Here is a 13861-nt window from a genome sequence, read left to right as displayed (position 1 = left end):
GAAGGAATTGGGAAGGGGTATATATTCCCCAAAGATAAACTTAAAATAACCCTTTTTACTCTAAACTTTTTAAATTTGGATTCATCAGGGCTTAGTGCTGCAGAAAGGCATATGTGTCCAAAAGACTTTTAATTAGTGATTATCAATTTCTGTCTTCTGCTTCATGCAAAAAATATTTCCCAGATGGTTTACTCTTATTAAAATACCTGTTTATGCCTCTGAAATCACAGTCAAGATAATTATTTTGACATTAGATAGTATTATCTCTTTCTGTATAGGTTAACTGTTTTTGCCTCTGTTCTTTGTTAGAACAAATGCACTAGGTAAGAGACTCTGAGACTGATACTTTGTTCAGAATAGTTTTGAGGAAAGGGGTGCTATTGTAAACACCACCTGTGAGATAATGAAGGAAGCAGGATTACATAGAAGCAGAGTTTGAAGGTAAAACAATTAAATGACTTCATAATTTCAGGGAAACCCTACAGTTGGGATAGCACTTCTGAGATGTCCTTAAATGAGCCACAGTGACCACGTTTTTGTCATTGACTGGTAATTGAATGTTCGCTGGCTCTGGGAAGAGCCATTGTCTTGGGAAAGGCAGTACCCCTGATTGAGACTGATTGATAGGGAGTTACTCTATTATGAGTGACCAGCAGGCAATAATCCTTGATGTTTGGGTAATGAGTGCCTCAAACTTAAAAAGGGATATGTGAGTTGAACACCATAGAAACATGTCCTGAGTTTTTTCTTTTTCATACTTATTTTGGAAACCTAATTTAAACTTTCCTTAATATCACCAGGTCTGAGATAAACTTTTAAATAAACCCCAAATATGTATTCTTAATTCTACCTTTTCTTTGATATATATAAATAAATGTATGTATGTATATATATATATATATATATATATATATATATATATATATATGTGTGTGTGTGTGTGTGTGTGTGTGTATATATACACACACATATATATATATACACATGAATGTATCATATTTATATAGTATATATTATTCATATTGCATATGATATATACTTATATGTATATGCCACATATATGTTTAGTTAATGATTACTGTTCCTTTTTTGAAAAACTGATTCTATAATACAAGCTACAGTAGATTATATAGATTATTCAATGTGATAATTTATTTTACTATAAGAAATACATTGAGATTTTTTTTTTGTTTTTGTTTCTATAGATAATACATAGAAACATTCAAAACATTACATGTGACTCCTTTGTACTGGGGTGATGGGAATAAGAAGGCAAGACAAACCAAGTAAGGCTACAGATTCAAGGACTAACAAATAGCCTTAATGATTTCCCAATACCTGTTTGATTTTGATCAATCCTCCTACAAAGAAGCTATAAGTTCTTTAGAATACATCTACTTTTAAATATACAACATAATTTAAAATTTCTAATACTATTTAATTTAGTGAGGGTTGTATTATTTACTTTCTATAAACACTGGTTCTTAAACATAACATGGATATTAACTTTTTCCATTCAGAGAAGAGGTTGTTTAATAAAGATTAGAATGTTAACCTTCCCAACTATACCAATGCCCTTTTAATTAAATTATGTGCACCACACATTCACACAAATAATTCATTTCACTCAATCATGGTGAGCTTTCAATTATGTTGTGCTTTGAGTCTGTTGAAGAAAAGAAATTGTCATTTAGTTGAAAATAACACAAAAAAATGGGAAGAAAGCATTTCATTCACTCAGACTTCTTTTAAAAGTGAAGAACTGTGTAGAGTTTATGATTTTACCATGCTTATTATTTAAGCCTGCCACAGTTTCAAATCCATACATAATCGTAATAATTAATTTAGGACACAATAAGTACTCATTTTTTCTTAGCTGGTTACTAGATGAAATAAATCATAAATACTTATAATATCAGTTGTTCAAACTTTGTGATAGAAATTATGGGCTGACTTTAATACAATCACTAAACCAATTAAAAAAAGATTAGGTTTACTTTAAATAACCATGGGCTAAATTCATTTTATTTTAATATATTAATATATTGTGATATTGTTTTAGTTTCTGTATAACTGAGACCAAAACCTGACAAGAACAACTTAGAAGAAGTGACGTTCAACTTGGAGCTCACAGTTTCTTATGTCTCAGTCCATGCATGGTTGACTCCATTGCTCTGATCCTAAGGTGAGTCAGGTCATCCTGAGGGAAGGCTCAGTAGAGGTAAGCCAGGCAGCTCATAGCAGGGTCAAGAAGCAGAGAGAAAGAGAAGTGAAACTAGGCAAAAGGGAAGATGTCTCCTTACAGGAAAACCCCTAGTGATTCATCTTCGACCATGCCCACCTGCCTTTCATTTATACCCAATCCATCCATTCAAATTCAGAAGGACTGATTAGGTTATAGCTCTCACAATCCAATGGTTTCACATTTATGCATTAGCATAGGAGCTTTTAGGGGATACCTTACATTCAAATCATAACATGTTACATACTTGAGCACTGAATAATGTCTGAATAGAATTGATGTCTATTTTTACTAAATATACAAAAATACAGTTTTTAGTGTGTAAATACACAGTTTGTGGACATTTTCTCCAAAACTCTGACACAAAAACAGATCTAAAATCATACATCAGAGACACTTATATTGTCTCTTTATTTTTATTGACAAAATGAATTACTCAGACTCACTTTTATGTAAAACTAATACATCAGACACAAACTACGCCTATTACGAAAGAGAATAAAATCAAATGTTACTTGACATGATTATAGAAGATTTCCTGGAACATTTTCCCTGTTTTTAAATTAACTTTTGCAGTATGTTTTATATATTCGAGAAAATCACTACCATATATGTGAGGCAGTTTGATTCTTATGTAAACTTGGAGTTGCTCTGGCTAAATATGTCTGAAACACAATTTGTAAAAACAAACAACAACAACAACAACAAAAGTGATGCACTTATGAAGCCAAAAGAAAATGAGCCACACAGAATAGTTTATTATGATAAACTATTCAAATGATATATAGTGTAAAATTCTAACTAGTAAATTTGGAGAACATTAAAATGGTGAAAGGCTGCCATCTTCAGAGTTCTATAATTTTATTTCTTCTAAAAAGATATTTTACTGTGTGTTCAGTACATAAATGTTTTGGTATTAGTCATGTTAAATGTAAGCTATTATTTTAGATGTGAGTTGTTTTGTATATAAAAAGTAAAACTGTTATGTACCAATGGTTTTAAAAATGTGCAAAGATATTATGAAAATTAACAGAACAGGAAATTAATAAAATTTATTTTCCCTTTATGTTGGAGGAAAAATAAGTAGACCTATGACATATTATGTTACTTTATAAATTTTTAAAGATAGAAAATGTTAGGAAGCAGACAGATTAGAATGGTGAAAACACAAGGTTAAGAGAAATAATTCTATAAATCTAGTGTGCTGAACTCCATATCCTTTCTTTTCCAAGAAATAATTTATCTGCAGTCCAGCTTAGACTAAGTGAACATACTATGTCACATTCATCAGCAAACTGTTTTCTGCAAGAGAAAAGCAAGCCCAAAATAATGTAGATAAGAGGAACTCAAGTCACCATGAATGGGGAAACTTTTGTGATGCTTTTCATAGACCAGATCCTGAACTCAGAGATAAGTATAATTCCTCATAATTATAAAATCTGTAAGAATTTATGATTAAGAAGACAACTAGAATCAGTCAGCATAGGCTCAGTGACCTAGAGTTGTCACATAAGTGGGGACATGAAAGACTGATGAAACCCTGTTTCATTTAAAAGCTAAGAGACAGTAATTAGACCAGAAACCCCACAATTAATAGGGCTAAATCTTCATCATATCGGATTAGGCCCCGACTTCTTTAACAAGACTCCTAAAGTGCAAGAAATAAAATTAAGAATTAATAAGTGGGCAGGATTCAAACTAAAAAGCTTCTTCTCAGAAAAAGAAACAATCAATGAGGTGAAGAAAAAGCTTGTAATATGGAAGCAAATTTTTTACCACACACACATCAGATAGAGCACTAATGTCCAGGACATATAAGAACTCAAAAAACTTAGCACCAATAAATAAATAAATAAATAAACAGGTTAAATAACTGAACAGAAGAAGATATACAATCGATAAAAAATATATGAAAAAGTATTCAAGTCCTCTAGTAATTAGAGAAATGCAAATCAAAAGTCCTGTAAGTTTTCATCTCACTCAAGTCAGAATGGCAATTATCAAGAATAAAAGAAACAACAAGTATGGGTGAAGATACATTGCTGGTGGGACTGCAAATTGGTGCAACCAATCTGGAAAGTAATATGGAGATTCCCTAAAAACCTTGGAATAGAATCACATTTTGACCAAGCTATCCCATTCCTTGGTCTATGCCCAAAGGAATTAAAAACAGCATACTACAGGGACACAGCCACATCAATATTTATAGCAGCACAATTCACAATAACTAAACTGTGGAACCAAGTATATGCCCTTCAATAGATTAATGGATAAAGAAAATGTGGTATATATATATACAATGGAATATTATTCACATTAAAAACAAATAAAATCATGGTATTTGCAGCTAAAGGGATGGAATTGGAGAATATTATGCTAAACCAATCTCAAATACCAAAAGGCTGAATGTGTTCTCTCATAAGTGGATGCTAATGTATAATGGAGGCACTTGGGATGAGTGGAGGTACTTTGGGAAAAGGGGAGGGATGGGAGGGATGAGGTATGGGGATAGAAAAGATGGTGGAATGAGACGGACATCATTACACTAGGTACATGTATGATTGCAAGAATGTGTGACCCTACTTCGTGTACAACCAGAGAAGTGAAAAATTGTGCTCCATTTGTATACAATGATTCAAAGAGCATTCTTCTGTCATGTATAACTGATTAGAACAAATAAATTTTAAAAATAAGCAAAAACCCCTCAAAAGATAGAACTTGGAAGGGACTTTCTTGATACTTCTCTGGAATCCCCAATAAAACTGGAGTACAAAAGAGGCATGTTGTCTCTCCTCTGTGAGAGGTCCCACTCTCTCCCTTGAGAGTGGCCACTTTCCCTTTTCTTATGCCTTCAAATAAACTCATTCAAATAAACATGAGTGACATGTCCAAAGTCTTTATGACTTGATCCCAACAGGGCTTTAAGGTGGAATCTTCACATTGTCTCAGTAGCATAAAACACTACCACTTTAGACATTTAACTGAATTACTGATCTCTTTGTTCAGGCATAAGCTTGTTTATTCCATGATAGTAATTGTGAAAAACTCTCAGGGGAGTTACTAGAGAAGCATGTATCTCGGATTCATTGGTGTACATTCTTCTGATTTCCTCATCCTTTCTTAATTAAAAAATGATTTATAATTTATAAAAATGTAAACTAATGGATACCTCTATTTTTTAATTGAAGATGTGAATAATATCTATTTTAACAACTTTGTTCTGTGTTCAAATCATCTTTTCAAGTATTGGTGGAGTTTTGCCAGATAAAATGTGAATTCTTTCATTGGTATATGACAATGACAAACTGTAATTTTTTAAACCATAATTATAATTTTTTTGTTTTGTCCTCAGATAAATAAAGTCAGAAATTCAATATTATTTTTCAATTTTATTTTTGATATCCAACTGATGGCTTAATTTTTATAAAAGTGTACTTCATATTTAGAAGCAACCACTATAAAATTAAAGAGTATATTTTCTATAATAGAGAAACATTTGATTTAGTTGCTTAAATTTCTTGAATCAGTTTAATTGTTCAGTTCATTACTCATGCCGAATAATAATATCTGGAAGTGGCAAGTTTGCATCCAGATGAAAAATTCTGACCTGCCATAGATGTAGTTTAAGTATCCTCTAATGACAGATTAGAATGTCTGTAATACAGTATAACTATGTATTAAATTAATAATACAATCTACTTTATGTAGAAATACATACTTATTAAGGCACAATATACAAAAAGTGTACCTTTGATGTAAATCCCAGCTATATTACATTATTATTGATGATAAGAGCATGCACTTATTGTGGAGGCTGGGATAAAACCACTCAATCTCCTAGAAACTGTTTTTATGCAATTAATTTTACCATAAAATATCTATATTTAACATTATTGCAAAGAGTAACTACTGTATAACATGATTTATCAGAGGTTTTATGCATAATGGTGGATCAATAACTTTGAATTGTATTATATAATGCATTTATAATGGAATTTATCACATATTTTATATGTATATAGTGTATTTTATTTTACAGATGTCATACTATACTCTATGTGTATTATATTATACCTATACAGACTAGGAATTAAACATTATGGTTTTAGAAATAGTGTATTTATAATCCTATGAGTTTTCAGATAAAAGGAAAGAAGCATCACAGATATTAAAACTGTATACAGCAAAATAGAAAACACCCTTAATATGTGTGGGGATTTGTACTTATGTGTTTAAAGGGAAAATAAACTTTGGGTGGTAATTGTGAACAATGGTTAAGAAGTCACTCAAGGTGTGGAGGATAAAGCTTATAGTTATTGGTTGCCAACTTAAGATTTGTTCATTTCTATGTCAAAATATTTCATTTCTAAAAAGCTATTTTCTTTTTGTGAATCTTTTTTGTCGAATCATCAAAATTATCACATATATATATATATATATATATATATATATATATATGGTATATTTTCAGTAATTTCAGATTTTTTCCTCGGCGTAGGAAAATATATCTAGTTGCAAAAATACAACACAACTCTCAATGTCTTTAAATGATTTTTATTGAATTAGTGGAGAAATTGAAATCAGCAGAATTTTTAGGATCACCTGATAAGATTGTCTTGTCATCCAATATATTTTTGCTTTATCAGTAGTCTGTTAGTTTGCAAAAGTAGATGTTATTGGAGTGCAAACATTGTCTTGATTCAAATGATAATACAAATCACAGTCTTGATATTTTGAAAATTTATTCATAATAGCCCGGAATAAATGAAGGCATTCGTTTTTTTCCAAAGATGTTTCTTACTGATATATCCTATTAGTTGGTATTTCTTTCTGCAACTCCATCTAATAATACTGATTTTATTTTTGTTCATGCAATTTTGTTCCAATTTGGTAGTCAAATTACAAATTTTTAGAAATTAAATTTTAAAATAAATTTACCCCAGTTTAGTTCCCAGGAAAGCTGCAGGAATGCTGTCTAAATTCAATAAAATTGCTGAAACAACACCCACAGATGGGACACAGATATTTCCATCCATTATCAATGCTTATGATAACAACTCTCATGTTATGGTGAGATCTCAAATGATTTTCAAAAATTTTTCTGTTGGATGTACTTTGGATTTGGGTCCGTGGAATATAGAACCCTGGCCTCACAAAAATTTGAAACCCATCCCTCCCTTTATCGCTTGATTTGTAAAATTTTCCTGATGTCATTCGCTCAATGAGGGAACGATAGTAGTACACCCTCAAAGGCCTTCCAAATATTATGGTTCTCTCACCATGGGTGAGGACATTTGGTCTAGGAACGAATGTTATATATTTTTGTTTCATCCACATGCTATTTTGATGACCTACAGTCTGAGAGAAATGTCTCCCACACAGCAGACGGAGAATCATTCCTCTTATCTCATGATTATTAATGAATGGTATTCTCCATTGAATTGAAAGTTGGAGAGGAATTTTGTAATTTATGATATTGTGACAAAAATCATTCACTTTTATCTGCACTTTCCCTGGGTAGAATATTGGTCTGTCACTTAAGAAATTGCCTTTATCAGTTTTTAGCAGTGGGATACTCAGATAAGTAATTCTCCCTAGTCCTGACATAAGAAAGATCAATTTTCTAGGAATAGGCATCTGAACTACAAGAGAGTTTTGTGATGCATCTTCCTTTTGAGAATCTTTTTGAATCTTTTCTGCTTCAAGCTCAATATTTTCCGCTGTTAGAAGAACAGCATCCTCCTGGGAGTTTGATGTGCTTGGCTCCCTGTTCATTGGGTTGGATTCCGCCTGAGAGATCATACTGGGATTAGCAAATGAAGGCTCTATGTCTGCACTACAGTCATTTGGAGCCTCATTTTCAGAAATTTTCAGAGCGTTGTCAGCTGGATTACTTCCTTCTTTAGCAGGAGAAGTCATCCTGGATTCTATTTGTGAGAAAGAAGACAAGATGTATTAAATTGGGGAATGTTTCACATCATAAGAAATCAGTCCTTTACTCTTGATGAAAAATATATGGATGTTGTATTCCTGTGCTTTCTCATGTCTATAAATATCTTATCAGAGTCATAAACAAAATTTTAAATAAGAGAAAGTCAAAATGGTAAGAAGGGCTGGGGTTGTAGCTCAGCAGTGAAGCTCCTGCCTGGCACATGTGAAGCACTGGGTTCAATCCTCACCACCACACACAAAAAAAAAAATAAATTCATTGTGTCCCTCTACAACTAAAAACATAAAAATGAAAATAAAGTGGTGAGAAAATGCAAGACATTTATGTTATATGTTTTCTCATTAGTTATAGAATTTATACAAATCATGAGTAACTTAAACTCTCTCTTTGATACTTCAGCAATGCACTTTATACATTAGAATACACATAGTTTTGGTTATGAAGTCCTATTATCTATTCCTTTTTGGATGAAAAATCCAATAGAATTTTATTGAGTAAAATAGATCTGAATTATGACCTTGGAGTTTAAAATGATACTAAAGCAAAAGAAATATTTATCTCAAATATTCAAATACTTTTTAACATAGATCTTAAATCTTTCCTAAACATATATTCACATAATTTAAGATCTATGTTAAAAAGTATTTGAATATTTGAGATAAAATTTAAAATTTTTCCCTTGGAATTTTCTTTCTTTTTAAATTCCCTGTTCTTAAACAATGCTTCTTAAAAGAAGAACAATTGTTAATTACATGATAAGTGGAGACAAGGGAGTAAAAAAAATAGTTAAGTTCAAATTTAGTTCATTTATCTCCCAGATTCACCATTTCCTTTTCATTCTCACTGACCCAGCCCTAGTGAAGCTGGAAATATCTCATTATTGCTTTACTGATGATAGTAGCTTATTACCTGCATACCTAAGATTCTACTTACCTGTTTTCTCTTACTTCTCTTATCTATTTATTTTCTCCTGACCTCTTCCTGCTCAAACATCTAAAGAATATCCTAATTCTGCAAACTACATGTTTCCAATGTGCCTAATATGAATGAAGTTGGGACAAACTCATTTGGGAGATTTTTTTTTTTTTTATGAGGGCATGAAAATGGATAAGGCAGGTTCTAATACAAAACAACAGGGAAGAAAGGCAAATTCAAGTAGACTGAAAATAAATCTTCAGGGATTTCAAAAATTTAAAAAATTACTACTTTCTCATTGCTGATTTTGATGAACTAATACAGGCAGAATTTATGAATAGGTTAACTGGATTCAAAGATTCATATTGACACAAACCATTATTTCATGCTGTAGATTTCCTCAGAGTACCTCCACAACTTGAATCCTCTCCTCTGACAAGCTTTCTTTCCTCTACTCAACATTCTTTCTGTGTGGCACTGCTGTTGAATTTTTATTTTATGCTCATCTTTGTCTTCAATTTAGTCCTTAGTTATTTTCCAAAATTTGATATTAATGCAACAGTGACATTTTTTTCAAACATATTTTATATTTTTTATTCAAGGTAATTATAGCAAAGTTTTATTATGTATTATTAACTTTAGTGAATTCTAATGTCATGTAATTATATACACTACAAAACATACCATTCCTTCACATCAGTTACCATATGAAAGTTTGTCACCATTTTGCTTATTCTATCATAATGTAATTTATGTCATTTTAATTTGCTTCTAAAAAACTATTTCTCAAGATTCATATCTTGATCCTCTAGCCTACATGTTTGTTCTTTCTTTCTTTTTTTTTTTTTTCTGAGCTTCACACTCTACAAAAATTTCACAAGCATATTTATGGTACCTTACTGAACTTTACTGAGATTTTTCATTTCATGTTTGGCAATTAGTGATTATATCTACCAAAACATATCAATATTAACAATTACCAATAAGGTAAGACAATAAATATAGTCTATGTTTTAGAATATGTCTGAAATGACCAAGTCAAACTCACAAAATTTGGAGAAATGACCGACTGCTTCTCAGTAAGGCTGAGATGCAGTTTTCTGGTGAGAACTGAAGTGACTGATTGTCATCTAGATCTTGTCAGATGCAGCCTGAAAATAGGTAGAAATATTTTTATGAAAAATTATGTAGAGTTGTCACCTCCTTCACCTTCTTTCCCCAAGAAAAATGTATATTTTGTTTTGTTCTTCCATGGGGTCTCACGCTTTCATATCTCAGAGTAACTGTGAGATTGTTTATTCCCTTCCATATTCTGCAGTGACTTAATATATATCCAGTATTTATTTTGTATGTATTTATATGTCTATTAAAGATATTTATACTGCTATACTATATTATGAGTGATTTTTCATTAATGTGTATATTACATATAAAGGTTTATTTTTTTCCTCTGCAATGTAGTCACATCAGACAACTATGGATTTACAGATACTAGTGCTCAAATAAAAATAAACTTTTATTTGGGTTGTACAAATAACTGTCAGGTATTGTGTTAAACCTCCTAATCTTTGTATTTTAATTCATTGTTTATGTTTGCAAATAGTTTAAACTCACCACTCACCTGTTTTTTTTTTTTTGCTTCCTTTACCATTTTCTAATAACTCAGGCAATGAATGTGGGTTTATTCAAACAATACAATCTGCTGTTTTCTTCCATTTTCTGTTTTTTGTATTTTTTTCTAACATAGAACATGTATTTTAATATTTATATTAAGTATGTATGCAGAAATACATGTAAAAATTATATATGTTTCTTCATATACCTATAAATGTAAAATTCTATAATACACATAGTATATATTTTTACATAATTATTTCAGGATTTCTTTAGAAAATCAATATTGTTTTGTTTAACAAATATAAATGTTGACTTGCCAGATAGCCTTTAAAATTGTATATATAAAATTGTTAAAGAGAACATTTTTTGAGTTGATAATTGTGGGCCTAAGGAAACAAAATATTATAGGTTCCTTTTTCTAAATGATTATTACATAAAACACTATGTTAAAATTATGTAATCTAATATGGTGTTTGGTGTTTTCAGATATTCTCCTCTGATTCAGAGTTTTATATGGAAGTCCTGTTGAGATTCAGGAGATGCATACGGAGTTTAAAAAGAAATCAAATTTTCACTGTTGCTATATGATAGTAAAACATTATTTGAAATGGAAAATATTAAGGCCATCCTGTTTTTAGTATCTTCAAATATATCTAAAATATTGCCAGATATGGTAGCACACACCTGCAATTCCAGAAATTTGGGATGCTGAGGCAGAAGGATTATAAGATTGAGGACAGCCTAAGCAATTTAGCAATATTCTTTCTCAAAATAAAATGTAAAAATGGTTGAATATATAGCTTAATGTTAGAGCACCCCTGAGTTCAAAGCTCAGTACCACATATACACAAAATTGTGTGTGTAAGCGGGGTGCATGTGCGTGCATAAGTTTAAACAAAGTGGTGAAGGATCTCCACAATGAACATGATGATACATTGATGGAAGGAATTGAACCGTTACAGAACATGTGTCACTGTCATGGAGTGGAAAAATCAACAATATTAAAATGTACATAAACTTAAAATGATATTCAGATTTAATTCAATCTCTACTCAAATTTCAATGACATACCTTGAAGAACTAGAAAATGCAATCTAAAGTTATATGGAACAATAAGTAGACCTAAACACAAAGAATATCTTGAGCAAATATAACAAAGAAGGAAGTATTCATTACATGTCTTGACTTCAAAACATATTCCACAGTTGTGGTAATCAAAACTGAATGTCATTACTAGCATTACATTAGCATTACTAAAGACATACATAACAATGGAACAGAACAAAGTATCTTAAACTCACACAAGATATTTTACAAAACTGCTAAGCACAAATTAGGAAAAAAGTCTTTTCAATATAAATTGATGGGAAAATTGGATGTCCACAGGTAGAAGAATCAAATTAGATCCTTATCTCTTACCAGCTACAAAACTAAACTTAAAGTGGATTAAATTAAAAAACATAAGATCTGAAACCGTGAAATTACTGATAAATAAAGCCTAGAGGATACACATCAGGATGAAGGAATGGGTAACAAAAAAATCTTCTGCTCAGTAAAACAAACAATAGAGTGAAGAGACAACCTACATAAAACATGGGATAAATTATTTTTAAAGTATACATCTCACACAGATTTAGTATATGCTATAAGAGGAAGACCAAGAACTCAATTGCAAAAAATATAAAATGAGTACTTTACCTAAACAGACTTTTGTAAAAATAAAGTATATGTATGTGGAAAATATTCAAAATCATCAAGGATATGCAAATCAAAAAAATATGACAATGAGATGTCACCTCACCCCTGTAAGATGGCTATTATCAAGAGGAATAGGGATAAAAGATGCTAGCAAGAATATGGAGAAAAGCAAGCCCTAGACACTGTTGGTGATAATGTAAATTAGGTCATTATGGAAATCAATTTGGCGGTTCTTCCAAATGTTAATAATGAAACTACCATATCAGCTAGAAGTCTGTTGAAGAGATATTTGAATTTTCATATTTATTGCACCATATTCACAATATTCACAATAGATAAGAAATGAAAACAACTTCTGAATGGATAAAGAAAAGAGAGTATATGTACCCAATATAATAATATTCAGTCATAAAAAGACATAAAATCATGATATTTGTGATAATGTGGATAGAAGTGAAGATGATTATGCCAAGTGAAATAATCTAGGCACAGAGAAAACTCACTCATATATCAAACTTAAAATTTGATTTCTTTGAAGTTTTGAGTAGAGTGGTGGTTTCCAGAGACTGGGAAGTAATATATCTGGGATGAAGAATGATTCATCAAGGTTTACTAAGTTACAGTTAAATATGAATAATAAGTTCTGGTGGGCCATGACACAAAAGGGTGACTATAGATAATGTAGTTCACTTTTCAAAAAGCTAGAAGAAAGGAGTTTTAAAGTTTCTGTCATAAGAAATGAGAAATATTTTAGGAATTAAATGTTTACTCTGATTTAAACATTAGTTTATATATATGAATTGAAACAACTCATGTTAATTAATTTTATGGACAATTTTTATAATACACTTTTATATATCATTTGAAAAAAATTAACTTAAATAAAAATAGTTGATTTTGAATTTTCTAAATCATATTTGATTACTCTTCAAGTTGAGGGGAGTTTTACTTTTTATTCTAGTCAATCATATTATGTCTCGAGTCTACATGGGTCTAGGAAGACAGTGTGTCCCTTCTCACAAAACTGAAAATAATAATAGAAAATTATATTAATGACTCATAAACCCTGTAAAAAACACTTCTTTATATGAGTGCCTCATCTTTCCCTGATAATAAATTCTCCAATATACAACTTCACCTCAGATGAAACAGCCTAAGTTAACAATATCCTCAGTAGTCTCAAACTTATGAACAGCAGGGAATCCCTTATGATTTATATCCCAATCATTTCAGCCCAGGAGACTTAACATCTGTACCTTCTACACTTGTGAATATTTTTTCAATTATTTTTTTAACTCAAAAATTTTAGTGACAAATGAAATCTAGTAATTTTCTCCATTAGAATGATTCATTGAGGTATACTAAGTTACAGTTAAATATGAATAATGTTCACATGTTCACAGTCTATGTTAACATACTAAACACCTGACACACATCAA

General features: G+C 30.8%; 1 protein-coding gene across 1 annotated transcript; it reads right to left on the bottom strand.

Annotated features, from left to right (window-relative positions):
• Window positions 1–7186: 7186 nt before the first annotated feature.
• On the bottom strand, window positions 7187–8161 carry Cpxcr1 (CPX chromosome region candidate 1). The gene is made up of 2 exons (XM_026409282.1): window positions 7848–8161; window positions 7187–7778 (listed from the first exon to the last, which is right to left on the bottom strand). The coding sequence occupies exons 1-2, from the start codon at window positions 8159–8161 to the stop codon at window positions 7187–7189; spliced, it is 906 nt and encodes a 301-aa protein (XP_026265067.1).
• Between the last annotated feature and the right edge of the window lie 5700 nt (window positions 8162–13861).

The sequence above is a fragment of the Urocitellus parryii genome, chromosome X, assembly GCF_045843805.1.
Source record: "Urocitellus parryii isolate mUroPar1 chromosome X, mUroPar1.hap1, whole genome shotgun sequence".
NCBI lineage: Eukaryota > Metazoa > Chordata > Mammalia > Rodentia > Sciuridae > Urocitellus > Urocitellus parryii.
This window is presented reverse-complemented; position numbering and strand designations above follow the sequence as displayed.

Bases quoted from the DNA above. Each gene is read 5' to 3' on its own strand.
- Cpxcr1 (XM_026409282.1), bottom strand. From the start codon at position 8,161: ATGACTTCTCCTGCTAAAGAAGGAAGTAATCCAGCTGACAACGCTCTG. The intron at 7,779-7,847 runs GTCAGGACTAGG...CAATTTCTTAAG, and splicing joins AGAAAATTGATCTTTCTTAT to TGACAGACCAATATTCTACC.